This window comes from Amaranthus tricolor, chromosome 9, assembly GCF_026212465.1.
Source record: "Amaranthus tricolor cultivar Red isolate AtriRed21 chromosome 9, ASM2621246v1, whole genome shotgun sequence".
NCBI lineage: Eukaryota > Viridiplantae > Streptophyta > Magnoliopsida > Caryophyllales > Amaranthaceae > Amaranthus > Amaranthus tricolor.
Genome location: NC_080055.1, coordinates 28,859,040 through 28,886,038, shown reverse-complemented (window position 1 = coordinate 28,886,038; position 26,999 = coordinate 28,859,040). Strand labels below are relative to the sequence as shown.

The 26,999-nt window shown below is 34.9% G+C and overlaps 6 protein-coding genes across 16 annotated transcripts; 2 read left to right on the top strand and 4 right to left on the bottom strand.

Moving 5' to 3' along the window:
- The first annotated feature begins 653 nt into the window (after positions 1-653).
- LOC130823507 (G-type lectin S-receptor-like serine/threonine-protein kinase At1g11300) lies at positions 654-26,345 on the top strand. Of its 11 annotated transcripts, XM_057688140.1 has the most exons (17): positions 654-907; positions 1,016-1,088; positions 1,263-1,357; positions 6,138-6,955; positions 7,131-7,388; positions 12,461-12,489; positions 13,123-13,777; positions 18,489-19,718; positions 19,829-19,930; positions 20,306-20,469; positions 20,578-20,788; positions 20,906-21,143; positions 21,490-21,637; positions 21,732-22,028; positions 24,428-25,726; positions 25,821-25,987; positions 26,208-26,345. In XM_057688140.1, exons 7-15 carry the CDS (start codon positions 13,771-13,773, stop codon positions 24,497-24,499), a joined length of 2,469 nt encoding a protein of 822 aa, XP_057544123.1. In that variant the 5' UTR covers positions 654-907; positions 1,016-1,088; positions 1,263-1,357; positions 6,138-6,955; positions 7,131-7,388; positions 12,461-12,489; positions 13,123-13,770; the 3' UTR covers positions 24,500-25,726; positions 25,821-25,987; positions 26,208-26,345. The 11 variants fall into 11 exon arrangements, with proteins under 11 accessions (XP_057544123.1, XP_057544122.1, XP_057544117.1 ...); XM_057688139.1 differs by having other exon boundaries at positions 1,016-1,357; XM_057688134.1 differs by having other exon boundaries at positions 654-1,088.
- LOC130823470 (G-type lectin S-receptor-like serine/threonine-protein kinase At1g11330) lies at positions 987-3,360 on the bottom strand. Its single transcript, XM_057688087.1, has 8 exons — positions 3,342-3,360; positions 3,033-3,106; positions 2,694-2,930; positions 2,440-2,647; positions 2,120-2,357; positions 1,873-2,020; positions 1,661-1,746; positions 987-1,068 (listed from the first exon to the last, which is right to left on the bottom strand). Exons 1-8 carry the CDS (start codon positions 3,358-3,360, stop codon positions 987-989), a joined length of 1,092 nt encoding a protein of 363 aa, XP_057544070.1.
- Positions 3,266-4,721, bottom strand: LOC130823469 (G-type lectin S-receptor-like serine/threonine-protein kinase At1g11300). Its single transcript, XM_057688085.1, has 2 exons — positions 4,512-4,721; positions 3,266-4,353 (listed from the first exon to the last, which is right to left on the bottom strand). Exons 1-2 carry the CDS (start codon positions 4,719-4,721, stop codon positions 3,496-3,498), a joined length of 1,068 nt encoding a protein of 355 aa, XP_057544068.1. The 3' UTR covers positions 3,266-3,495.
- Positions 7,395-12,203, bottom strand: LOC130823468 (G-type lectin S-receptor-like serine/threonine-protein kinase At1g11300). The gene is made up of 7 exons (XM_057688084.1): positions 9,702-12,203; positions 9,389-9,464; positions 9,101-9,332; positions 8,805-9,015; positions 8,469-8,706; positions 8,225-8,372; positions 7,395-8,087 (listed from the first exon to the last, which is right to left on the bottom strand). Exons 1-7 carry the CDS (start codon positions 11,014-11,016, stop codon positions 7,788-7,790), a joined length of 2,520 nt encoding a protein of 839 aa, XP_057544067.1. The 5' UTR covers positions 11,017-12,203; the 3' UTR covers positions 7,395-7,787.
- LOC130823467 (G-type lectin S-receptor-like serine/threonine-protein kinase SD1-13) lies at positions 13,260-13,667 on the bottom strand. The gene has a single exon (XM_057688083.1). It carries the CDS (start codon positions 13,665-13,667, stop codon positions 13,260-13,262), a length of 408 nt encoding a protein of 135 aa, XP_057544066.1.
- LOC130823465 (G-type lectin S-receptor-like serine/threonine-protein kinase At1g11330) lies at positions 25,081-26,960 on the top strand. The gene is made up of 6 exons (XM_057688082.1): positions 25,081-25,264; positions 25,382-25,399; positions 25,623-25,706; positions 25,824-25,987; positions 26,198-26,408; positions 26,722-26,960. The coding sequence occupies exons 1-6, from the start codon at positions 25,081-25,083 to the stop codon at positions 26,958-26,960; spliced, it is 900 nt and encodes a 299-aa protein (XP_057544065.1).
- The last annotated feature ends 39 nt before the right edge of the window (positions 26,961-26,999 follow it).

The following is a 26,999-nucleotide window of genomic DNA, read 5'->3' as shown; positions in this document are numbered from 1 at the left end:
CAAAGAAAAAAATGATTGGAGAAAGCAATTTTTTTACTCCTCATTAGAGAAATAAGAGAAAAATGAGAGTCAAAGCATAATATACCCCTATCACCCTATGTAAGGCCCCTTACAATTTGCATGATGAATGTTTATTCTCTTTGTGACTTACTAATTATTGCACCTTATTAGCTTAATATAACATCTTAATTGTTGAATATCTCTTACATAACGAATATTTAGAAGTCCGATATGCACAACTAATTATAATAACTAATATGTTATTTTTTCTATTTATCCTGAAAAGTAATATTAATTAAAAAAGTATAGTAATTCGATGAGTCAATTTACTATAATCTATTATTTTAATTTAAAACTAAATAATTATAGAACTTTGGCTAGGGTCTAAGCAAAAATCGACAAAAAATTTTAACACCCTATACGCTTTTAATATTTGAGGCCATTTATCATTTCATATCAAAACCTTCTAGTGCATTATTTGTCTTAATACACGTGACCACGTGAGTATATAATGCATTAGATCTTCTATTTTTAGAAGCCCGAATTAAACATGTTGCACATGCTTAGAATATTTCTAACTTTGAAAAACCTTAAAACTTATTTAACATATTTTGAAATTTAATAACTACTTTAAATGGTTTGGTCGAGTTGATTCGTCCATGTATTTACGGACGAAAACTTGACTTGGTTGTTTATTGAGTTTCAACGTTTCAAGCTTTGAAAATTAGAGAACGGGGAAGACAATTCTTCTATGATTTAGAGTGAAATTATAATTCTTCCATCACCAAATCAAACAGGATTTATTCGAAGAACAATTGCTTTTTGCAAAGATAATCAAGAATATGGAGATGCGTAACTTGGAATTAAGTCATTTGTTTAGTACATTTGAATATATGCTTCACAATGTGTAAACACTCTAACTTCAAGGCTAAAGATTTCAGTTTATATGCGGGATTCATGAAGTAGATGTTAAGGAGTTTCGTTAATCATGAAACATAATCTGGTGAAAATGCAGAAAACTCCGATACATGGACGGGCAAACAATAATGATTCATGATGATTAATCGGCTGGACAAGCAATGATCAAGGTTGAATTATATTTGCTGTTTCCTAATGCACACAATATGTTTGATAATTTGTGTCACTGAGAGAATTGAGAAATAAGACTGCCTGTGTGCAATTAGTCAAAGCCATGGATAGTTTGTGCAAATTCGCATTGACCATGGTGCAAAACTAATTGAATTTTCGTCAAATGGATGTAGGAATCAAGTCAAAATGTCAAATGTAGGGTTGGTTTCAAGGGGTGATCAGAATTGCCAAAATAAGAGTTTATAGAGAGAAGAGGTCTCAAAACACGGTAAAGTATATATAAACCTTATTTTTCATACAATTAATGTTGTAACTTAGCATACATATGAAATAGTTTCGATATTTTTCATTCCTACAAGTCAAGAACGGCCCTTATTATGACACAAAAAAGTTTCAAATTTGGCTTCTGATAGAGCACCAACAGGTTAAATATCTTTTATGTTCATAGTTACAAATTTATATTTGTGTAAAATATTTGTTGATTCCTTAACGATTCTTTAATTTTGTAGATGAGTAGGGATGTCATATATATGCAACCTTATCCTTGTTAGTAATAGATAATTTTATGCACTTTAGAATCTGATCTTTGAAGTGTGGATCACTAACTGTTGCATCAATTAATGAAAGAATATTGTTTTCATTCCACAATCTCCATGCCTGAAAAAACATCAAAATAAATGTGTTAACTGCTAAGGTATATAAGAAAATATGATCATTAATGAAGTAACAAACGAAGGATAAGCAAACAAAATCTTCTAAAAGAATTTGGGGTAGATAACATACATAAGATAAAAGGCTCAAAGATTCATGTTCTTTAAAGCTATTGTTCTTTCTGCCACTGATGATCTCCAAAAGAAGCACCCCCAAACTGAAAACATCTGCTTTTTCTGAAAACCGCCCTTCCATTGCATATTCCGGAGACATGTAACCACTGCAAACCAGTTAAATATGGATAATTGCATCACATGTAGGCATGTGGTAAACCCAAAAAATTTCACATCGTATGCTGGTAAATTGGTAAAATGTTTACTAGGTCCCAACAACTCTTAAGGTGTTGTCTTGATCTTGTTTGATTCCAAAAATCATAGCTGTTTCAAAATATGATATCTTTGGATTGAGCTCCTCATCGAGCAAAATGTTGCTCGCTTTAAGATCTCTATGAATAATCTTCAATCTAGAATCTCTATGAAGATACAATAGGCCTCGAGATATCCCTTTGATAATAGTGAAGCGCTTCTTCCAGTCTAATTGTTTTTGATGTTGCGGGTCTGAACAATTGTATATGGACAATGTGGGATATAGTTCCAGGAAATGTAGTAAGGAAATTAATGGATAAATATGGGAACTTACCAAAGAGGAGGGCATCCAAGCTCTTATTTGGCATGTATTCATAGACTAGTTTTTCCTCTCTTTCTACACAGCACCCTGACAATCTGACAAGATTTCTGTGTTGAAGTTTTGATATGACTACTACCTCATTCATAAATTCTTGTAGACCTTGTCCAGATTCTCTTGCTAGTCTTTTAACCGCAATTTCTTTTCCATCTTCCAATTTTCCCTGGAAAGAATCAAAGTAGTTTTATTCATGTCTTAATATCTATTACCTTCACATATTTATAACTGATTACACCTGAAAGAATGGTAACCTTATATACAGGACCAAAACCACCTTGTCCGATCTTATTTTCTATGGAAAAGAAGTTTGTCGCAACTTCCAACTTTTGAAGTTTAAACAATGGTAAATCTTGGAGTTCTACTTCATCATTTAGTGGAAGTGTGCTGTCGTGCAAAGTTCTTTCGTGCTTGTTTGTCTTCTTCCGTCCTACATTAGCAACAACTACCTGTCAATCTCATAAGATCAAAGTTGAGACTGCTAATTGACAAATGACTTAGGAGAAGTTCCCACCATATTTTTGTCTTTTCCATTTCCATCCATAGTACACGAAGACACCAAAAAGGGCAGCACCCACAATCAGCACAACAGTAGTTCTAACTAGTTTCCTGTCATGATGCTCACCTATAACCAAATTAAAAATACCAATTGGTGTCAATAATCAATTATTAAACATCAACAGCCATGACTTCAGTATTTTGTTCCTTTAGCTCTAATTATTAAGATAGCCTACCAGCCTATACTGACAGCTTTTGCAGCTAAAGGTCGACAATCAGGCTAGCGTGTTGTGTCTGGGTTGGGTCTCAAGTAAGGTGTTTGGGTTGGGTCATTTTTTGGTTTTGTGTGTAACTTGGTCAACATTCAACATGTTGATTCATTTTTTTCTTCTTATGTTTGAGCTAGGTCATTGAGTATTATATGATTGGGTTGGATCAGGTCCCGTTTGCCCACCCTTATTTGCAACTAATTATCCATTATAATTTCAGAAAATCATTCATATTCTGTAAGTTTTACTAATTCATCAAGTTATGATGGTTACCTAGTTCTATATGGGCCAGACGAACGAAAATATCAGCACCCCCTGTAGAAAACTGCTGTATGTCAATAAGGCTTGAGTTCCACATCATGCACCCAATTCCCGAATAATATGCATAAGCTAAACATGAACAATTCAGAAAGCAAATCCTTTCACAATCATCTTGATTGCTTGACGTTTCCCAGTTAGAATAGTCGGGCACTTTCATGTGCTTCAACCTTAAAAACTTGTCTGGTTTTTCTGCATTTACACACTCCAATGGCGTTCTTCTTACACAACCACTGCTCCAATTGCCTTTGCTCCATTCATCCATGTTTTTTGGCTCAAACCCCTTCAAACAACTACAAATAGGTGAATTCTTTGGATCACAACTTCCAAAAGCTCCACATTTCCCATAAAGTTCACATTCAGACTCGAAAGATTTCCACAAAAGTTTCCACTTTCTGTTACAATCGTCCCAATCCTTTTCAATCAACCTTCCATCATAACTTAATACAATTCGTTCCAATAATGTTGGATTTGCTACTGTAAATGACATTTCAGGTTTTCCTTGTTCATCTTTTATAAATTGAAACCCGGAGGAAGCTTCTGAATGAAAGTTAGGAATTCCAAGGAATAGATAGCCATTCCATAGACCCGATCTCCAATAAAGTTTATCACCATCCAAAACAAAAGCTTCAGGAAAGTTTCGAGAAATAATACCAAAACTAAAACGGCCATTAGATGGATCCAAAGCAGTCTTCCATGACCGAAGAGTTGGTTCTTGATCAAAACTGTGCATATCAATAGCAAGCCTCGCTGGTGCCAGCAACGCATGAGTTAAATGATTGAAACTCTGCTAGATGATCTCACTATTCGATAGCAGAACAAGATTGCCAGTATTTAAAAGCTTTGCAACTGTATTGTTTGTCTGATTTGTTATATTCGTTGACCAAAATAATTTGTTTTGTTCATTCAAGACAATAAGATTTCCATCCTCAGATATTTGAGCACCCCAGAAGAGCTACTAAGAGGATTATCTCTGTTTGCTATCCATACAACTTCTGACATTCCAAATTCAGTATCCTTATTATTGTACCAGACAGCAAGATATCGATTTTTCGAGTTAGATGGGCTGAAAAAACCAAGCTTGAAGTTTGTATTACTGGATTCTAATGTTTCCGGGTCTCTTAGGAGCTGAGAATTGTTAATAGAATTGGCCATTACCAGTATATAGAAGTCAAGATTGATCAAAGAGATACATAGTAGAAAGTGGTGAAATAGCACCATAATTTTTATTGGTAATTGTTTACATCTGGCTAATGTGATGAGTTCCTGTATATTTTTGTAATTGGTTTGCTAATTGTTTGTTTATGATTATCCAATTTTCAAAGTCAGTTCTTATTTCTTAATGCCATTGTTTAATGTAGAGTCAATTAAGCTGAGGAAGCAAGGCTTGTTTATTAGAGTGTTCTTTTCATTAGGATTGTTAGGATATTCTTCAATCTTGTAATAGTGTATTATAATTAGCTAACAATAGATTTGGGAGAAAGTATTGAGACCATATTGTTTCCTTATTTGTTTCCATCCATATTACATTAGTAGTAATTATAATTAGCTTCCACTTCATAGCCTCACCTAAAATGAGAAATAAATTACATAATCAAAATTCTGATATGAACAGATCATACTTTGTCTGTATGATGACAGATTTTATGCCCAATTCTCCATTCCTTTTATTTAGGTTCTAACTTGTTTCTGGGTCCCTAAGAAACTGAGTAGCAGTAATGTATTTGGCTGTTACTCCAAAATACTGAAAAGGGAAGCAAAAGATGCATAAAAGTAAGAAGGAAATTGAAGGCATAATATGAAAACGCCTATAAACAACATGAGTCATGGTGAACCAATTTCTGTGATGTAAGTTTTGGAATTCCATCAAACAAGAATGTGTAAATTATGTTTACATGAGAAGATAATTTTCCTTGTTTGAATAATTCTTACCTTCATCGTTCAATAGGAGTCTGTCTAGGATTGAAAGCAACTCACACTTAATTTATAGTTATTTGGTTCTGATTAGGTGTGTTATAATCTTTTTTGGAGACCTTGAACAGGTTTATTTGTTTACATGATAAAGTTTGATTATACTAGTTCTCGTGGTAATATAAGCAACTCACTTAGTTTAATAATTTATCTGGTTGTTTTACTGTGGATTATTATAACTTTCGTTGGAGACTATGAACAGGTTTATTTGTTTGAATAGTAAAGCATTAGAAGTATTATATTGGTTGTCATAGTAAAATATCAACTCACACCATCTTTTAATAGTTAATACTACTATGTAAGTAATATGGTACAATTACTTGTTAAGCCGTGACAATTTGTCACATAATCACCTTGTGTGCCCACTCGTGTGGACAACTGACAAGGAACCCGTGGGTTTGGGCCCACAAACCCACGGGTAATGAGCATTGACTTTTATACACACTTGATGAGGTTCCCTCTTCCTCACATGTGAAGTACACCAACATAATCAAGTTGTTTGATACTTTTATACATGCTTTTCGCTGTAACAAATGAACTTCTATAATTTGATGATTTGATTGTTGGATTTTGGAATTAAAGTTCTTTGTGATTCTACAGATGGTGAATCTTTTTTTGGGGTGGCTTTATAATGGGGTCCGTCTGATATCTTATCTTTGAAGTATACTGGTTGGGGGGAGGTTCCACTCAGGTGAGGATTTGACCCCGGTTTGGGCCCAAGAAGTTGTATTGTTGGCCACTGCACTGGTAACTTTTCTTCATAGACGATGGCGCATTATCGTACTACAACAACATTCCATTACTCAAATGCTACTAAGTAACTGACTCCCACTTAGGGCAGAGTTTAGAGGCAGGATGTATGCGAGCTTAACTTAAGACTTCTATTGTGATGCACAAACATTCTAAAGCTAAAGGTTCTCTGAATTCTTTCACCATGGACCACATCATTTGTTTCTAAAGGGATGAAAGTAGTAGAGAAACTCCTTAGTGAGTGCTATGTGATGACATAGTTAATCTGTGGAACAAAAACCATTTCTTCATTGAAGCAACTGATGAAGCCCCTTAATTACTCATTGTGCTCTTGCTTCTTTACTAGGGTTTGGGTTGTCTTTATGAATTCACTAATGAAGTGTTCAAAAAAATCTCTTCTTCAGATCATCAAAATCACCGACGCACTCAATTGGGAATGTCTGGTATAAGCGTGTGCAATGTCCATAAGGTTGACCGGGAAGTGTCTCAGGTGACCACATTGATAGCTATAGTTCCATACAATAACATTCTGTTACGCAACTTTTACCTTAGTGATAACAAAGAGTTTGTTACCAATTGGCCTTTGATACATCATCTGTAACTTCACATATATAAGTGCAATGATATGATGAACCATTTTGATATGGTACATTATAATCCGAAACTAGGTGAGTTGTGACCACACTGCTAACCTGCTCCATGATATTTTTATATGTTGAGATATGTTCTTCTAGTGGGCCTTTTTGTGAATGCTTTCTTTCCACTAGAACAAGTGGATCCTCAGAGTCTTAACCAGGATTTGACGCTTCTAAGTAAAGCTCTTCGTCGTCTGTTTCTTTGCAGATACTATATCACCCAACCTATTCAACTGTCTTCCAAACTTTGAGACTGCATCAACGATATCCCAGAAAATAGAGCTCTAACAAAACAGAGATGGCAGACCCAACTCTACTGTTCCAAGTCAACATATACACTTTGATTGAGCAAAGGAAAGTTTCAATTCTTAACATACTTGAGTATCTAATCTTTGGTTAGTCAATTTTGATCAGGCCTGGGATGCATTGGTGATTGACCTCTTCCTGAAGAATTGAAATTTTCCATGTAAGTTTCATCAACTTTTTTCCTTTTCCTGCTGTCATATGTAGAAGAGATAGAAAGTTCATTATGTTCAGAACTCTATTTATGCATGACTTTGCTATGATATCATGCATTTTGGCTTATACATTAGAGATTGTGCAATGTGCATTTTACATTGTCACATTATCACAGAAATACAAGCTTATTCTTCAACATTGTGTGACTGAACTATGAAAAACCCACAAACTTTGTAATCAGTAATTATACTTTACACTCTAAAGTAATAAGTAATAGCATCCAGCTGTATCAAATATTAGAGAAGAACTATCTGAAAAAATCCCACTAACTACTCTTTGGTAATTGTTAGGTAATAACATCCTGCTGTTTCAAATAATAGAGTACATTGACTTGAAAACACACGAACTATCGACCACTAAAAACTGTCAAAGAAAGATGGTTTATACTACCATTTTCGATGATCCCATTGGTGCGACATAGTACCTTTTGAGTAAAACCAGGTTGCTTTGGGAGCGGAAGCTCTTTATCATCCTCAACATCGATCATGGAAGTTAGTGCCGATATGGTTGGCCTATCTTCAGGATGTTCCTGTACGCACAATAGCCCCAGTTGTATGCACTTCAAAATCTCACCTTGAGAACTTGGATCATAAATTTCTGAATCAATGAAAGAAAGTATATCATCTTCATTCCACAACTTCCACGCCTGAAAAAATATGTTGCCACCAGCCAGATGTCTTAGCTTATTATAATAACTTAATTTTAGAGAGACGGACCAAAAACAAGCAAGCAAATTCTTGTAGAGAAATCAGAAACTAGAGTTATCTAAGGTGCATAACATACGTAAGATAAGAGGCTCAATGACTCATAATCTTCAAAGCTATTGTTCTTTCGGCCACTGATAATCTCCAACAAAAGCACTCCTAAACTGAATACATCTGATTTTTCTGAAAACCGGCCTTCCATTGCGTACTCCGGAGACATATAACCACTGTAAACATGTCAAATTTAGGTAATTGTGTCATTTTTGGAAAAACGGATAAAACCAAATTTAGGATAGTGGGATAGTAATCAATAAGACGCTTACTAGGTCCCGACGACCCTCAAGGTGTTGGCTTGATCTTGTTTTGTTCCGAAAATCCTTGCCATACCGAAGTCAGATATCTTTGGTTTAAGCTCCTCATCTAGCAAAATGTTGCTTGCCTTAAGATCTCTGTGAATAATCTTCAACCTAGAATCTCTATGAAGATAAAGTAGGCCTCTACATATCCCTTTGATGATACTAAACCGCTTCTTCCAGTCCAACTGTTTCCTGTGATACGGGTCTGTGCAACAGAATACGAAACTTTGTTAAGTACTTGAACATAAAGCTATAAACCGATAAAATGTAGTAATACAGTACATAATTAAATATGGAACTGACCAAAGAGTATTGCATCCAAGCTCTTATTTGGCATGTACTCATACACCAATACTTTCTCTTCTCTTTCTATGCAGCAGCCTAAAAGTCGGACAAGGTTTTTGTGTTGAAGTTTTGAGATGACTATCACCTCATTCATAAATTCTTGCAGGCCTTGTCCAGATGATCTTGATAGTCTTTTAACCGCTATATCTTTCCCATCTTCCAACTTTCCCTGGAATAATTATTCAATTAGTTACTTTTAGATTTTTTTTAAAATTTATTTTCTGCTTCTGTTTCTACGATAGAGAACGCACTACCTTGTACACGGAACCGAAACCACCCTGTCCAATTTTGTTCTTTGTGGAAAAGAAATTTGTTGCAACTTCCAACTTTTGGAATTGAAACAATGGCAAATCTTGAAAATCATTAATTCTATCATCTAATATGTTGTACAGTTGCAAATCCAGCTTGTTTGTATTTTTCAACCCTGCAAAAGATATCAAAATGGTTGATTTATAAAAACTAATTTTATTAATGTACAAACGGAAGAATTAGGAAAAAATTTGAGACCATGTAGCTGCCTTATCCTTTTCCATCCATAGTACATAAAGAGAACTAATGTTGTTGCACCAAAAGTTCCCATGATGGTAATTATAATTAGCTTTGATTTCCCAGGTTCACCTAAAAATGAGAAGAAAAGTACATGTTCAGAAATCCAATATGAACAGATCAGACTGTGTCTATATGATTACTGATTTATCACCATTACTTTTTTATGTCCTAAAATTTATGTTAATTCTATTTTCATATAGATAAACTATCAAGTCGTTACCAAGTACCAACTATACTCACTTTTGCACAATATACAATAATCAAGTTTAATTCATTTGTTTTTGAATAAATTTCACAATTTCTATAAGTTAGGTTGTTTACCTAGTTCCGAATGAGCCAAACGAATGAAAAGATCAGCTCCATCAGCAGAAAATTGTTGAATATCCATAAGGCTTACATTCCACATCATGCACCCTATTCCCGGATAATACGCGTAAGCTAAACAAGAACAATTCTGCGAGCACTTCGTCCCACAATCATCTTCACCACTTGATGACACCCAATAAGAATAGTCTGGTACTTTCATGTGCCTCATCTTTAGAAACTTGTCTGATTTTCCTTCTCTTGTACCACACTGCAATGGTGTCCTCCGAAAACACCCATTATTCCAATTTCCGTTGTTCCATTCATCCCTGTTGTTTGGCTCAAACCCCTTCAAACAGCTACAAATGGGTGATTTGCTTGGATTGCAATTTCCAAAAGCACCACATTTTCCATATAATTCACATTCAGACTGGAAGGAATTCCACACAACTTCCCACTTTCCTCTTTTGGCTCCCCAATGCTCGAAGAACACTCGTCCATCATGATTCATTACAACTCGTTCCAACAAGGATGAATTTGCCAAAGAATATGATAGCTGAATTTCTCCTTCATGATTATCATAAATTTGAAATCCCGAGGAAACCTCTGAATGCATGTAAGGGACCCCGAGGAAGTGATTACTAGTCCAAGGACCTGATCTCCAATAAGGTTTTTCCCCTTCCATAGTGAATAATTCAGGAAAATTGCGAGAAACAATACCATGGTTGAAGCGTCCAGTTGATGGATCTGAAGCACTCTTCCATGATCGAATTGTTGGGTTATCTTTCTTATGTATATCAAAGGTGAGCTGTACTGCTGACGGTAGCCATGTATTTGTTGGGTGTTCCAAACTCTGCCAGATGATCTCTCCACTGTCGTTTGACAGCAGAACAAGATTTCCAGTATCTAAAAGCTTAGCAACCGTTTTATTTTCCTGCTGTGATACATCTGTTGACCAAAATATTTTGTTTTTTCTGTCTGAAAGTTGAAGCTTTCCTTCCTTAGAAATTTTAAGCACTCCAGAAGAGTCATCAAGAGGATTATCCCTATTAGCTATCCATACTACTTCAGATATACCAGAATCAGAATCCTTATTACTGTTATACCAGATCCCTACGTATCGTTTTTTCGAATTTGTAGTGCTAAAAAAACCAGCCTTGAAAACAGAATTACTAGAAACTAATGTTTCTGGGTCTCTAAGAATCTGAGTAGCAGTAATGTATTTGGCTGTTACTCCAAAATACTCAAAAGAGAAGCATAAAAGGAAGGTGTAAATTGCAGGCATAATATGAAAACACCCATAAACAACATGAGCCATGGTGAATTAATTTTTTTGATGTAAGTTTTGGAATCCTATCAAACAGCAAGGGTGTTCCTGTTTAATTAATAGGAGTCTGTCAGGGAGCTAAACTCACTCTCCGGTGGTGTAAATTATTTGGTTATTTTTATAATAATGTATGATTATATTAGATCTCATAATTAAATAACAACTCATACCATCTCAAAAGTCTTAATACAAGAATGAAATATATAATATACATGCTTCTTCCTATAACAAAAGAACTATCTTTGGAAATTTAATGCCTTGGTTGTCTATTAAGATTAAAAATCCTTGTCATTCTATGGTTGGTGTTTATTTTTTTTTCTGGGTCCAGTAGTATCCTATCATGAACTGACCCGGTCGGGACTTGGGAGGAGGTTTTACATAGGCTAGAATGGTACCATGTTTTGGCTCTGGTTGTTGGAGCTTTAAGTGTTGATAGTAATGCTAGAATTTCTCATAAACAACACATTAACGTATTAGAACAATATTCCATTACCCCAACGTCACTAAAGAAGTTTGTTTAAGGAAAAATTTAGAGATTGGATGTATTTAACCTTAACTTAATGAAGTCTTTTATTGTAATCAAATTGATAAAACCCTTAATGACTCATCGTGCTCTTGCTTTTGCATTATTAAGGTTTGGGTTGTCTTTACGGATTTTCCAAATAAAGTTGTCTAAAAAACTCTTCTTATGGAATGCTTCTTTTACTGATTTGTAGTTCAAAGTAGTCAAGAGCATGGTTCTAAAAAGTGTTGGAAATAAAATCCCCATGTGATCCCATATCGAAGAATCAAAGAGAGATTAACAAACATATAAGCTTGATGGACTACGTTTTCTATTATCAATTGATTTTAGAATGAAACCTCATTAAACTTGTGCTTGTATTTTTTTTAAAAAAAAACAAATTTATCATAGAGAATGCTTCCCTTGCTACTTTTAAGGGGTTTTCTTAGGAGTGTACAGTTTGTCTGGTTGAATGATCGTTGACCAAATGGTATATAAGTATATAATATATAGAAGTAATATTTTATGGAAGTACAACGTTATTTATGTGTATAAATTTGTATCTAGAAGGCTAGAACAGAAGGGCTATTGACTTATCAAATCTTTTAATCTTACCTTATTATACTAAAAGACAGAATTAATTATAAAATGTATGTGTGTAGTGGGCGGCAAACATGTTATCACCATGCACCACATGTGCAAACAGAGACTGTTTCCTTTATTACGGCCACTCCTTAATTTATGGTGATCAAAGTGATTTTTACCTTGGGTTAAAGATTTATTGTTTTTTGGTTTTGGATCATAATGGACTAAATTAAATTTCAGTCTATTTTCATCCTCTAATTTTAAGACTATTTTTTTGCAGTGAAGTTTTGAATTTCTGATATTTGATTACTTTTCGTAATTTCTTTGAATATGGTTTATTACTTGCAGTTGATGATTTAAAGAAGAAGAATTTTGAGGTTAGTTCAACTATTTTTATTATGTTCTATATGAAGATCTAGAAAGTTCATTATGATTACAAAACTGTTTATGCTTGACTTTGCTAACATATCATGCCCTTTAACTTACATAGGAGATTGTGCATCTTGCATTGTCACTTGACTCGGAAATGCAATCTTATTCCCCAATGCTGAACTATCGAAACAAGTCGAATGCGGGATGATAATATAGGATGGGTTTAAAACTCATCATAGCATGTGTGTTGAGTTGACTGTCAGTCTTATGTGTTATACATTATAAAACAACATTAATAAAATTTTAATCAAATGAAATAGGCAGGTTCGAGACTAGATCCCATCCCATACCGAAAAACCCACAAATTGACAATCAGTTCATCATGGTTTACACTCTAGGTAATAGCATCTTGCTGTTTCACATAAAATTGTAGACCATCTTAAAAGATTGTTCTTAAAAGGGAGGTTTATTACATTGAAATTGTTGAATTTTAATCTAATAAAACTACATTTGAAGGGGAGATATCCAAGATACCTCATAAACACTTATGTTCATCTTTATATTATATTTTTTATTTGTTTTTCATTATTGAACCTCTTTGAGAATTTCATTTCACTTTCTCTTCTCTTTCAATGCAGCAGCCTAAAAGCCGGACAAGGTTTTTGTGTTGAAGTTTCAATAAGACTACCACCTCATTCATGAATTTATGCAGGCCTTGTCTGGATGATCTTGATAGTCTTTTAACCGCTATTTCTTTTCCAAATGAACCACACTTTCAATAAAACTCGCATTCAGATCCTAACGATTGCCACGAAACGTTCCACTTCCTGTTAGCACCATCCCAGTTTTTTAGGAACACATTTCCATCATAATTCAGCACATAATTAGCCAATATTGACTGATTTGCCACAGAGAATAAGAAATCAAAGGTACCTTCATTGTCATTATTCATAAACCAAAATTCATTACCAGCCCCTGCAGAAACCGAAGGCACACCAAGGAAATGAGAACCATTCCATGGACCAGATCGCCAATACGGTTTATCATCGTACTGAGTGACAAAATCCGGAAGTGCACCAGCAATAAGAATAAGCTTAAACCTTCCACTAGACGGGTCTGAAGTGTTCTTCCATGACCGTAATACTGCTTTCTCTTCCATTTGTTGATCAATCACGAGCCTCATTGGCAATAACACGTTTGTGAGCTGATCAAAACTCTGCCATACGACAGTCCTGCTAGAACCCGAAAGCAACACCAAGTTCCCCGTGTCAAATAAGACACATTCGATGACCAGTAAGTCGCGTTTTGCCCATCCTAAAGCTAAAGATTTCCATCTTCAGATATTTTTAACACCCCAGAAGAGTCCTTAATTGGGTTGTCTCGATTGGCTACCCATACCACTTCCGATTCATCAGAATCCTCGACATTATACCAGATGCCAACTTAGCGACTAGTCGAGTTAACAGGGCTGAAAAATCCCATCTTAAAGTTTCCATTTTTAGAAGCCAAAGTCTCTAGATCTCTAAGAAATTGAGTAGAGGTAATACTGATAGTTGCTAAAACAACTCCTGAACATAAACAACAAATAAACAGTGTAGTAAACAACATTATATGATCCTTGAAATTCATCTATGATCATCATAATTTGCCATCACATATTTTAATACAATACTTTTCTATTAAATTACTAATTCATATCATTAGAATTAACAACTCTTAATTGCTTGGATTATAAAATTAATTTAAATATACTTTAGTAGAAACCTCCACATGAACACCTCAACTATGGTAGATTCCTACTCATTTTTGTATTTACCAATACATACATCGTCAATTACAAGTATTTAACAATATAAAATGTTTCGTCTTATTTATATGAAGTTTAGATGATTATTGAAACTAAAGGTCAGCTGAAAATATTTTTATATTTACAAAGAGTGCGTATATATAATTTCCAAACTTTGAGTAGATCCAATCTTGACTTCTTCTCAGCGATTGCGATAACGGAACGTTGATGCGATAACGAGAGTGATACGATTATCAAAGCGCCAAAATATCGTAGAAACCATAAGATATTCCTTAATACGGCACAAAGTGTGGTTTTTTTTACACTTTTAACACAGAAAATGTCGTATCGTTTATTTTGAATACCTTTACAACACGGCCGATGCGATGCGGAGCGGTCTTATTTTACTCTATGTTCCCACTATTAATAAACTTTTAAGCTACAATGATTTAAAATTGTACAAAACTAGAAAATTATAACCCTTTCCTCTTCATGCTTTCATTCTGTATAAGGGCGGAGTAAAAATGCATTTTCAAGGCCATGTATATCTTTACAACTTTGAGGCCTCAAAGCAAATAATTAAAGTAAAGTAAAATTAATAATTTAAGACATTTAATTTAACGAGTCTGTCACCTGTGGCCCTGTGGGGTCGGGTACCTTTCACTTGCCCAGAACCACCAATAATCCTAAATCTAAATATTGTTTTTTTTTTTTAAAAAAAAAAAAAAACTCAAACACTGCACGTGATTGGCAGAGTATGGTGATTCCTGATGCAATTTGACTTGAAAATGTAAACAATTTCTTATTAATCCACATAAAATGCACAAATTGTGACCATCAATAATTATACTTAAATTTTCTATCATTCGAGCTCCATCACAATCCAAAGACCTCAAGTATATCAAATTGACATTCTTCGAAACATCCAAACATACAACTAAAGTCATACAATACCCTAAAATAATAACGAATTTTATTTTTATTCCATTTTTTTCAAAATAAAAAACAACAAAAACCTAAATTTTAATTATGCAAAATAAGTAAATAGATAGCTTCAATTAGACAAATGAATGTCAATTTCTATAAACACACTAAAATAAAAAATATATATATAGTGATGTAAAATTTTGTTTGAATCGTCATCTAATCGTATACTTAATACAGTAATTTTTAGTAATATATGACTCAATATATAATATCAAAAACAGCTAGTCTCTTGAGAAACGTATCTCTAGCTTAGTCCATTAAAGATTAATATCTACTTATCATATTCTTAATGCCTACTTACATTATCCTTAATGCCTACTTTCAATATTCTTAATGCCTATTTACAATATTTTAAAAAATATATAATGGGTTGATTCATTTATAAATGTTCTCTTAAAGAGACCGTCCATCACAAGAATTTGTATCAAAAATAATATATTGGATTCCGCCAGCGCATGTCAAGCCGTCTTATGATGAGACGGTACTAATAAATAATTGAAATGGTTAGTGTAATTACTTAATTCATTGTAACTTCAATTGATCGTTTTCATTAGTTTTCTTGTCCTCCCTTTCTGTTCTCTGCACTGATCCTATCTCTCAAGTTTACCTCAACAATGGCGGCAGTTTGTGTTGTGCGATAGCAGAAGTAAGTTCGTTGAACAATAATGAAACAATAAGAAAATTCAATGCAAAATAAGAAATTGACACGAGAGATTTAACGTGGTTCACTATCAATGTGATAGCTACATCCACCGGCATCAAGATCAAATAATTTCACTATGATCGGAAAGAATTACAAGATGAATCTCAATCACACTCATAAATTAATGACTCTCTTGTGATCTCTCTCAATCTTGTGAAATCATCATATATTAATCCTTAAATGGGAGTTTATATACTAATGCCCAATAAAAAGGAAGTTATTACATAATAAACACAAAGTAACCGTCCCAAAAGACACCTCCCGTGAAAAGAAACTGCCATTTCGCGAGCTCTGTACAACTACCCGAGCCGAAATGGAGACAGAAGGCACTCCACACCCCGCGGACTGAGGCAACAGCTTCTCCGCGCCCCCGGACCTCATCTTTGACCCATACTTATCTTCTTCAATGGTGCTTGCTAGTTTGAGTCACCATTAATCAACAGTTTGGATATCGAAAGTATCCTCAATTCAGCGAGAAGAGTGTTTAAATTCTTCAAGTTACCCTGCAGAACGAAGATTCATATTTACTCGTTTCTTCCACGTTCATTTCTCCCTTATGTAAGTACTATAATTATTTTCTAACCGAAATTCTAGTTATTTCTTCTGGTTTTATAATTGAAATCAATTATTGATAATGTTCTTCAATTTGCACTTGTTGAGAAGCGACTCCGTCTCTTAGGTTTCTCCAATTGTAGTTTTGTTTTTTACAATTTTTCCGTTTTCTTGTTCATGTTTGTGAAATGCAAGGATTTGTGAGTTTGATGAAGAACAAATGGGTTAAGAATGCACAAAAGCATAGCAACACAATCGAAGAGCAAACACACAGAATTAATGAGGTATCTAAGGATATCTACACTCAAAATAAGTTTCTTATTATTAATATACTCTTAACAATATATCGATGATAAACGTCACAACTTTTGAAAACAATCTCTCAAAGTAAAGATGAAACCTTTAATGTCAATCTCCCTCAAATGCACTAATACAATATAGAATGAACTCTCTTGGTTAAAATTCTAGTTGATTCTAAATTTTAGGCTCTCCTCTATGTTCTAATGATGTCCTAAGACCCTCTTATATAGTCCTACAACATATTAGAAGCCCTAGGACAAATGTCTTGATTCCCAAGCCTAAAATTTCACACAGCAGAATACGCATTTGGACCTGCACACAGCTGCTTGAACGAGCGCCCTAAGCTGCTCGGACAAGCGGTTCTCATCAGAAGCTACCGACTTCTGTTTTGATGCTGCCTTGTTCAAGCCCTCCCCTCTGGAGCCTTGCCTCGTTCAAGGCACATGTCAACACCCTCTTTGAATGCTCTCTTGCTTTGTTCAAGCCATCCCATGCCTTGCCCAAAGCTCTCCAAATCATCATCATTGATCACTTCTTTAAGTGATCCAAAGCTTATCCTCCCATACCCCATCGCATGCCCCACTCCACTCTCAAGTGTGCAAGACAATGCTAGATGCTCAAAGTCATCTTCAATATCATGGGAATTAGTTCTTGGTTCAACAGTTTGGGTAATTTCTTATAATTTTTTCTGTCCAACCTTGTTGAAATCAGCAGCTGAATTAGCGGCTGAGTTAGATTGATTGCATGAATCTTCTTGAGCCGGAATTAGCAGCTGAGTTAGATTGATTGCAACTTGATGTCCAAGCGGAAGGTTTTGTAAAGACTGAAGAATCATCTGAAATTCAAGACCTACAGTACAAAGGGTGAAATGAGCAAAGTGGTACGAGGATTTTTGGCCCTTCTCAAAAGTATTCTTGTAAGGCTGAACCCAAAACCTCATGGATGTGGTAGTTCAAATGAGCGTGACCAAAAGAGAGTATAGTCGAAAACTTTTAATGTTGAACCAAGTTGTCTTGTGCTGCCTATGTTCTTGTGCAGACCATTGAAAATATGATTAGTAATCTAATCAATAGTATAAGTCGAGAATTTTCTAGGGATTCCCCTCTATTTACACTTTTTGTGTTTACTTAAATAAATATTTATATTTCATTACAATTTTACATAATATCATCATTTTGGGTGTAACTAGTGAACTTGAAAGAGACAGTGTAACCTTAGAAATTAAACTCTATCTATTATGAGAAAGAGATCAGATCAGTATAATTCTTTATATATAGAATCACATTTTATTTGAGGAAAAACAGAACTGTAAGCTGTATCAAGTGGCATTATTTATTTTTGTTTACTATTTGGTGGTGATTGGTGAACACTTCATGGTGATGTTCACAAAGTAGACTGCACAAATATAGAATTAAAGTCAAATGCAATATTGTGAGGAATATTCCAACTTTCCAACTTTAGAGTTCTACCAATGACTATATTAGCAGTCCCAGTTGCAACCTGCATTCTTCCAGATTTTTAATATGAAGTATATATTTTCCCTACAAATCATCTAAGTGTGTATTTGAATGTTGATAAAAGTCTAAGTCTCTAAATGGCATTGCATATTTTACTTTCTCTTATAATCTCAACTATACTACTAATACCTTCCTGTTTCTTTTTGAAATCTGTCTCAGCCACTGCCAGCATCACAACCACCAAATTCCTTAGAGACCCAGGAACTTTAGCATCTAACAATGCCGTTTTTAAAATGGGGTTTTTCAGTCCCGCCAATTCGACCAATCGCTACTTTGGAATCTGGTATGATCTTAAGGAGTTTGATGCAACAGATGTTGTATGGGTAGCCAACAGCAACAACCCTATAAAGGACTCTTCTGGGTTTCTTAAAGTTTCCAATAACGGAAACCTTCAACTTTTGAATGAACAAAACGTTCTATTTTGGTCAACAAACACATCTCATCAGACAAACAATTCATTAGTTGCTCATCTTTTAGACACTGGAAACCTTGTTTTAGTTTCAACATCTACTAGCATGATAATCTGGCAGAGTTTTGAGCATCTGACTAACTCATTTTTATCACAAATGACAATCTCCATCAACAAAGACAATATCCATGAGAAGTCAACTGTACTAAGATCCTGGAAGAATGCTTCTGATCCATCAGATGGATATTTTACTCTTGGAATTATTCCTAACACACTTCTAGAATTTTCCATTTGGGATGCTAATAAACGTTACTGGAGATCAGGTCCATGGAATGGTAACTTGTTTATTGGAGTACCATCTTTAACAGCTGAAGCTACGTTTGGATTTCGTATTATACAGAATGTGATTGAAGGAACAGTTGAGATCTTGTTCTCTGTAACAGATGATACATTGATCATATACTTTTTCTTGAATTATGACGGCAATATATTGTTGAAAAACTTGGAAGATGATAAGTCTAAATGGAAAATTTGGTGGCAATCCTTTCAATCTGAGTGTGATGTTTATGGTAAATGTGGTGCCTTTGGAAGATGTAATCCAAAGGATTCACCAATCTGTAAGTGTATCAAAGGATTTGAGCCGAAAAACATAGATGAATGGAGGCAAGGGAATTGGACTAATGGGTGTACACGAAGAACACGATTGCAATGCAGCAGTGATAACAATGGTAAAAATACAAGAGACAAATTAGATGGGTTTTTACTGCTGAAGGATACAAAAGTGCCTGATTATGCTGAATTTTTATTAGTTGATGATGAAAATCAATGTAAAATGAAGTGTTTGGGACATTGTTCATGTTTAGCTTATGCATATCCCAAGGGTATTGGGTGCATGATATGGAATGGAAGTCTAATTGACTTGCAAGAACTTTCTCCAGATGGTACTGATATTTTTATTCGTTTAGCTCATTCTGAACTTGGTAAGAGTACTTTTCTTCTTTTAGATAGACTGATAGTGTGATATTGAACTGCAGATCATGCAAGTTTTTTTTTTTTTTTGTTTTTTTTTTGTTTTTTTTGGGTTTTGCAGGAGAAAGAAATTCAAGAATTCTGTTTATAGCCATACCAGTTACCGTCATTGCAACCTTTTTCTTTGGCTACTATCTGTGGAGGTGGATGCGTCGACGAAATGGTGACATTTTTTTCTTGCTTCTCGCCTATATGAAGTTGCACATGACGTTTGCTACAAAAGGTCAATCAGAAATAACCTCTTTGTTAGTTTTATCATTAACAAGGGTAAGGTTACTTACATCCGACCCTTCCAAACCCCACTCTAGGTAGGAGCCACTTAATGACATAGATGTAATGGAATGTTGTTGTTGCCTACCTATGCAGCTATGTTTAGAGGTGTCGATTTGGGTCATTAGATAGATATTAGTTTAACTGTTTTGAGTCTAGTCGTTAAATTCGGATTAATTTTGACCCGGTTGCACATCTCAATTGTGTAATATACTAAATTAAACTAAATCTTCAAACCCTGACATATGCTTAGTTATTGCTGTGGCAGATAGGAAATCTTCAAAACAGGAGATGTATTCTCTTGATTCTGTGCTAAATTCAATTAATCATAAAAATTTAGCATTGTTTAAATTTAAGCAATTGGAAATTGCTACTAATGGCTTCACACTTGAGAATAAACTTGGACAAGGTGGTTTTGGTCCTGTGTACAAGGTAAAAATATTTATCGAATTAATTTTTTATGTATTCGTACTAGTATGGTCTGAATTAGAACATAGAACCCATTAAGAGTATGCAGCTGAATGCTTTTGTTCATATTAGGGAATACTAGAAGGTGGTCAAGGTATAGCCGTGAAAAGACTTTCGAGTGCATCTGGACAAGGTCTACAAGAATTTATGAACGAAGTACTTGTGATTTCGAAACTTCAACACAAAAATCTTGTGAAACTCTTGGGTTGCTGTGTAGAACGAGAAGAGAAAATACTAGTATATGAATTCATGCCGAATAAGAGTTTAGATGCTCTTCTCTTTGGTAAATTTCTTAGTTCAAGAGTTTAGTATATTAGCAAGTGGTTTATTTGGTTATCTTGGAAAAATGCAACTTCTGAAAAATTGACTCTGTCCTGTTCTTGTGCACTTTATTATTCAGATTCAAACAATCAGAAACAACTAGACTGGAAGACACGCTTCAATATCATCAATGGAATTTGTCGAGGTCTCCTCTATCTACACAGAGATTCTAGATTGAAGATTATTCATAGAGATCTTAAAGCAAGTAATATTTTGCTTGATGAAGATCTCAATCCAAAGATATCAGACTTTGGTATGGCAAGGATATTTGGGACAAAACAGGATCAAGCTAACACCTTGAGGGTAGTCGGCACCTAGTAAGCATTCCTACAAGTAGACATGTTCTATAGTGGCTTCTTATTGTCAGCGTAGGTTGGGTTGAGTTACGAGTTACGACCAGCCTTGCCCATGGATTGTTAGCGTGTGACGCCATGTTGAACATTTTTACCTAGAAGTTTTTTTTTGGATTACGGGGTAAGATAAGAAAATGAGAGGGTTAAGTAAGAATTGAACTCAGGTTTTTGCCCGAGAAAAGTGATAGTTATTCCAACTGAGAAAAGACTAGATTCTCTTCTATCGATAAGTTATCATCACATAAAAACCTAAATTCGTAATTGTGTCATCAATATATTATAAACTAATCGGCTTTTGACTTGTTTGCAGTGGCTACATGTCTCCTGAGTATGCAATGGGAGGCCGTTTTTCTGAGAAATCAGATATATTTAGTCTTGGAGTGCTACTATTAGAAATTATCAGCGGAAGGAAAAACCGAATAGTTTTGGAATATGAGCCTTGTGGCCTCCTAATTCATGTATGCCCTATAATAAATTTAACCGAATATCTCTATATATAGTAATATACTAGATAGACTATTCCTTCTAACGCAGTTTCTTTACTACTTTTAGGCATGGAAATTATGGAAGGAGAACAACATGCTTTCATTGATTGATTCAACTGTTCTTGACGCTTGTTTTCAAGATGAAATTCTGAAGTGCATACAATTGGGATTACTTTGCGTTCAAGAATTTCCCGAAGATAGGCCCACAATTTCAGCATTGATTACAATGCTTGATGTCACTGACATTACGGATCTTCCACACCCGAAACAACCCGGATTTACTCAAAGGCAGGCGTGTGCTTCTGATGGGTTACCCCATCATGGCGAAGAACATTTTACTTTGAATCATCTTTCTTTTACTGATGTGAGTGGCCGATAGTTCTCGCTTTCTGAACAAAGTTCTTACTGTTTTTTGCAGCGATACATTCAAGGATTTTAAATTTCATTGATTTTGGTACTTCTTTGAGTGTCCCCACGGTCCATTTGGTAATCTGTACTAAAAGTTGGGAATGAGAATGATTTCTTGTGTAAATTTTCATGATATGTATCATGTTATTCCCATGGTAATGAAAGTTTGATAATTTTTTCACAATTTTCCGTAATCACCCAATAATACACTTTCAAATGGTAATGCATTGGAATGAGTTTTGTTAATAAAATGAGATTGTTGAAGGAGAATAAACATAACCATTAAACTTGTTAAGAGATATTCCTACTAAAATTACACTAATTTTTCATTATCATTCTCATCGTTTAGTACCGATTACCAAACGGATCGCTAAAGTATTCAAGTGTGGCGTGTTAACGGCAAAAGATCAATTATGTTTAGCCATAAAAAAGAAGGAAATAAAAAGATCATTTTATTTATATAATTTTCTGGCTGCTTTCTACAACTATAATGAGCTTAATTATATTATGTATAGGCTTCCTAATTCCATCCAATGTTATTGCTACAACACATGATGCACTCTAAATTAGCACAATTGCACATGCAGTGCAAATAGTACAGTTTCAGCACCAACTTTACTTCACCATTATACCTATATAACCTATACAATCTCCTAGGAAGTACTATTGAATCCATAAAACAGGATTTTACTACTCTTCCTTAGGCAGAACCCCGAATTGTGTATTCACTCTCTATGTTTGTTGATTCGATCAAACCGGTCCAAGTTGCAATGCTTGTGTCAATGAATCCAAAGATGAGATCCTTAAAGCTTGTCCATACCAGAATGTGTATAATTGCCATTATTGTGAGCTCATCTGTATGATTCTAGGAGTTTATACTACTTTACCTCTGACATTCCAGGCATTTCTAGTCTTCCACAACACCTGCATATGTAAGTAGAAAAGAACATTCCAAGGAAGTGTGTGGATATTGTACTTATTGGACTTGTTCCACTTGAGAATATGTCTAAACGGGGGAACAAGTGCTTGTAAAGTTGTTGATGATACTTGATATTTAGCTTATGCATATATTATGAGAATTGGGTGCATGGCATGGAATGGAAGCCTAATAGACATACTAAAACATTCTGATGATGCTGCTGATATTTCCATTCTAGCTATTTGAGTTTACTTTTATAAGCTATGCCCATTTTCTGATTTTGTTTAGTTAAGAATGGGCTTTTAGCAATTTTCCATTAATTTTGGAACAATTACAAGATTGTAATTGCATTGATAGAGTGTGCTTTATGCATAGGGAATTCAACTTGTAGTAATATTGTTTTATCTTGCTGAATGTGGATGATGGTGTTAAGGAACCATTTCAATTAAAAGTTTAAGTTGGTGGTTGGAGTCCCATGATATGCCATTCTCTATCACACCCCATAACAAAAAAATCTCATTTAGAATTGTGAACGTGTGGATGCAGCGCATACTCTCCTTATATATTTGTTTCTTGCTGTGTATGAATTAGAATTCTATAAATCACATTAGCCTAAGCATCCTTATGTTTGATCCGTTTGTTACACATACACCATGCGCATGCGCTAAAAATAAATTTCCTTCAATAAGTTACTAATCTTCATGAATTTTTTTTCAGTAATTGGTTTTCAGTGGTCAACAATTTGGTTGAAAAGATCTATCTTAACCAAAGTCTGTATATTTTAATTGTTATTATTATTGGTGCTTGGTGCTAATTTGCACACCTCTCCTCATTAAAATAATTGTTATTGGTGAAATTGTCAACATTCAAACTCACATACTGCTCCAAGTTTTTTAAATCTGTTAGTCAAGCTCCTGATTAAGAAGCAATAATATAATAGTATGTTATTTGGAGAATTTATGTTTGTCAAAGTATGAAGATTATAGATATATATTACAAGGATCATGAAGGGGTATTAGGTAGGTAATTAGCTCATAGGCAATGCACTCCATGTTTTATCAACTGTTGATTTGTCTTCTATGTTTAAAATTTGTCTCAAAAACAGGTACAAATATTACTACTTCCCAAAGACCCAAATACCTTATTGTCTAATAATGCTATTTTTAAGATTGGGTTTTTTAGCCCCAGTAATTCAAGCAATTGCTATGTTGGAATCCGGTATAATATTGAGGATTCTGATGAATTTGAAGTTGTATGGGTAGCCAACAGGGATAACCTGATTACGGATTCTTCTGGGGTTTTCAAACTATCTGAAGATGGAAATCTTCTACTCTTGGATGCAAGAAACTTTACCTTTTAGTCTTCTAATGTGTCTGGTTTGGCAAATAATTCATTTGCTCTGCTTCAGGATAATGGGAACCTTGTCTTGCTTTCAGGTACTAGTGGAACAATCATGTGGCAGAGTTTTTATCATCCCACGAATTCACTTTTGCCACAAAGGCTTTTGATTTACAAGGATATGAATGAGAATCCAGTACTGCGGTCATGGAAGGGTGCTTCAAATCCGTCAAGTGGACGCTTTACACTTAAACTTATTCCTGGCACACTTCTGGAATTTCTTACTGAGTATGATGATAAACCGTACTGGCGATCTGGCCCATGGCAAGGTAATGGTTTTAATGGAGTGCCTGATTTACATGCTGGGGCTGGGAATGGGTTTAGCTTTTTGAATGAAAATTATGAGGGCACTCTTACCTTTCTATTCCTTGTGCCAAATCAGTTATTGATGGCGCATTATGTGTTGAATTATGATGGAAATGTGCTCTCGAAACACTGGGATGATGGTAGTCGAAAGTGGGTTATTAATAAGCAATCAATGCGATCTGATTGTGAGCTTTATGGCAAGTGTGGTCCTTTTGGATTTTGTAATGCAAAGGATTCTCCTTTATGTAGTTGCTTGATTGGGTTTGAGCCAAAGAACATCACTGAATGGAGTATTGGAAATTGGACGAGTGGTTGTGTACGAAGGACGCCGTTGCAATGTTACAGTACTAGAGGCGAAGTAGACGGCTTTTAAAGGCTTAAGCGCATGAAAGTGCCAGACCATGGTACTTGGTTGCTCACAAATAATGAAGATGATTGTAAGAGGACATGCTTGCAAAATTGTTCGTGTTTAGCTTTTGCGTATCCTTCAGGTATTCGGTGCATAGTATGGAACGGAAGCCTAATAGACATACAACAATTTTCTGTTGATAGTGCTGATCTTTTCATTCGTTTGGCTCATTTCGAGCTAAGCGATCTCTTTGATTGAATTATTCATTTTCTTTTCTAATATATATCTTTGTATCGAGAGTTCTTTTCATTTTGTGCCTATTTTCCTTTCTCAATAGTTTTGAATTGTATGTACGGTAAGTAGACTCATTAAATTATTTGTAATTTTTATTTATGTAAAGCTACAAAAAATGTGTTATAAAGGGTCATCGAAATAAATCACTTTGTTTTTGCAAGGAACAGTTGTGTTACTTGTGTACATCCGACCCCCTAACCTGCCCAGGCGGGAACTAATTAATCGATGACACTGGGATAATGAAATGTTGTTGAGACTTCATTTAATGTTTTCCCATTTTGTAGGTGAAACTAGCAAGCCGAAAATAATCGTTGCAGTAGTAGCTATTGTCGCTGCTATATTTGTTGTGTTCGTGTACTACTGTGGAAGTTGATTCGCCGACAAAATGGTGACACAATTTCTCCTTTCTCCTAAACTCCATAAATCATCTGTGGGCTTTTCGCAATTCCTGTTTTGTTTCGTGACATTTAGTCTATGTCTAGCAGGCATGAAAGCCGCAAACAAGGCACAACAGCTGGTCGACTACAGTTTGGATCAAGCTGTTTCCAAAGATTTAGTATTATTTGAATTTAAAAAGCTGGAAGTTGCAACCAGTGACTTTTTAGCAATCAATAAGCTAGGGCAAGGTGGTTTTGGTCCGGTGTACAAGGTACCGGTTTCTATGTGCACTTAGAATTGCGGATGATGTTTACCAAGGGTGAATCGGAACAACCTCTTTGTTATCACTAACAAGGGTAAGGTTGCATACGTACGTCTAACCCCTCAAACCACTCAAGTGAGAGTCATTTAATGACATTGGGGTGATAAAATGGTGTTGATACAAAAAAGTATGAGCCTGAAATGTGTTTTTTCCCCTTAGGGAAAATTAGAAGATGGGCAAGAGATTGCCATCAAAAGACTTTCACGAGCTTCAGGACAAGATATAGAAGAATTTATGAACGAGTTGCTCGTGATCTCGAAACTTCAGCACAAAAATCTTGTCAGATTGTTGGGCTGCTGTGTAGAAGGAGAAGAGAGGCTATTGGTTTATGAATACATGCCAAATAAGAGTTTGGATGCACTTCTCTTAGGTCAGTTCCTTATATGATCAATGTTTATGATATCTTTAAGCATCTTAATGTAAACCAAGACTTACTAACACATACTACTTTGTCCTCTTTGATGCGAATTGAGTTATTTTTAAGAGAGGGAATGAATTGTGTGGATGAAATTAAGAGAGTTAAAATGTATAGATGAGATCAAAAGAAAGTGGTGGGCCATTGTTCAAAAATAGAAATGTTACAAATTAAGTGGGACAAACCAAAATAGAAAATGATGCAAATTCAATAGGACGGAGGGAGTATGTGATATCTAACTTTGGTTTTGCCATCTATATACTGTTAGATCCACATCACCAGAAAGAGTTGGACTGGAAGAAAGGCTTCAATATCATCAAGGAAATATGTCGAGGCCTCCTTTATCTGCATAGAGATTCTAGAATGAAGATTATTCACAGAGATCTGAAAGCAAGCAACATTTTGATCGATGAGAACCTCAATCCGAAGATATCAGACTTTGGAATGGCACGTATATTTGGGGCAGAACAAGACCAAGCCAACACTTTAAGGGTTGTTGGTACATAGTAAGCATTCCAACAAATTAGCCTCATAAAAATCTTAATT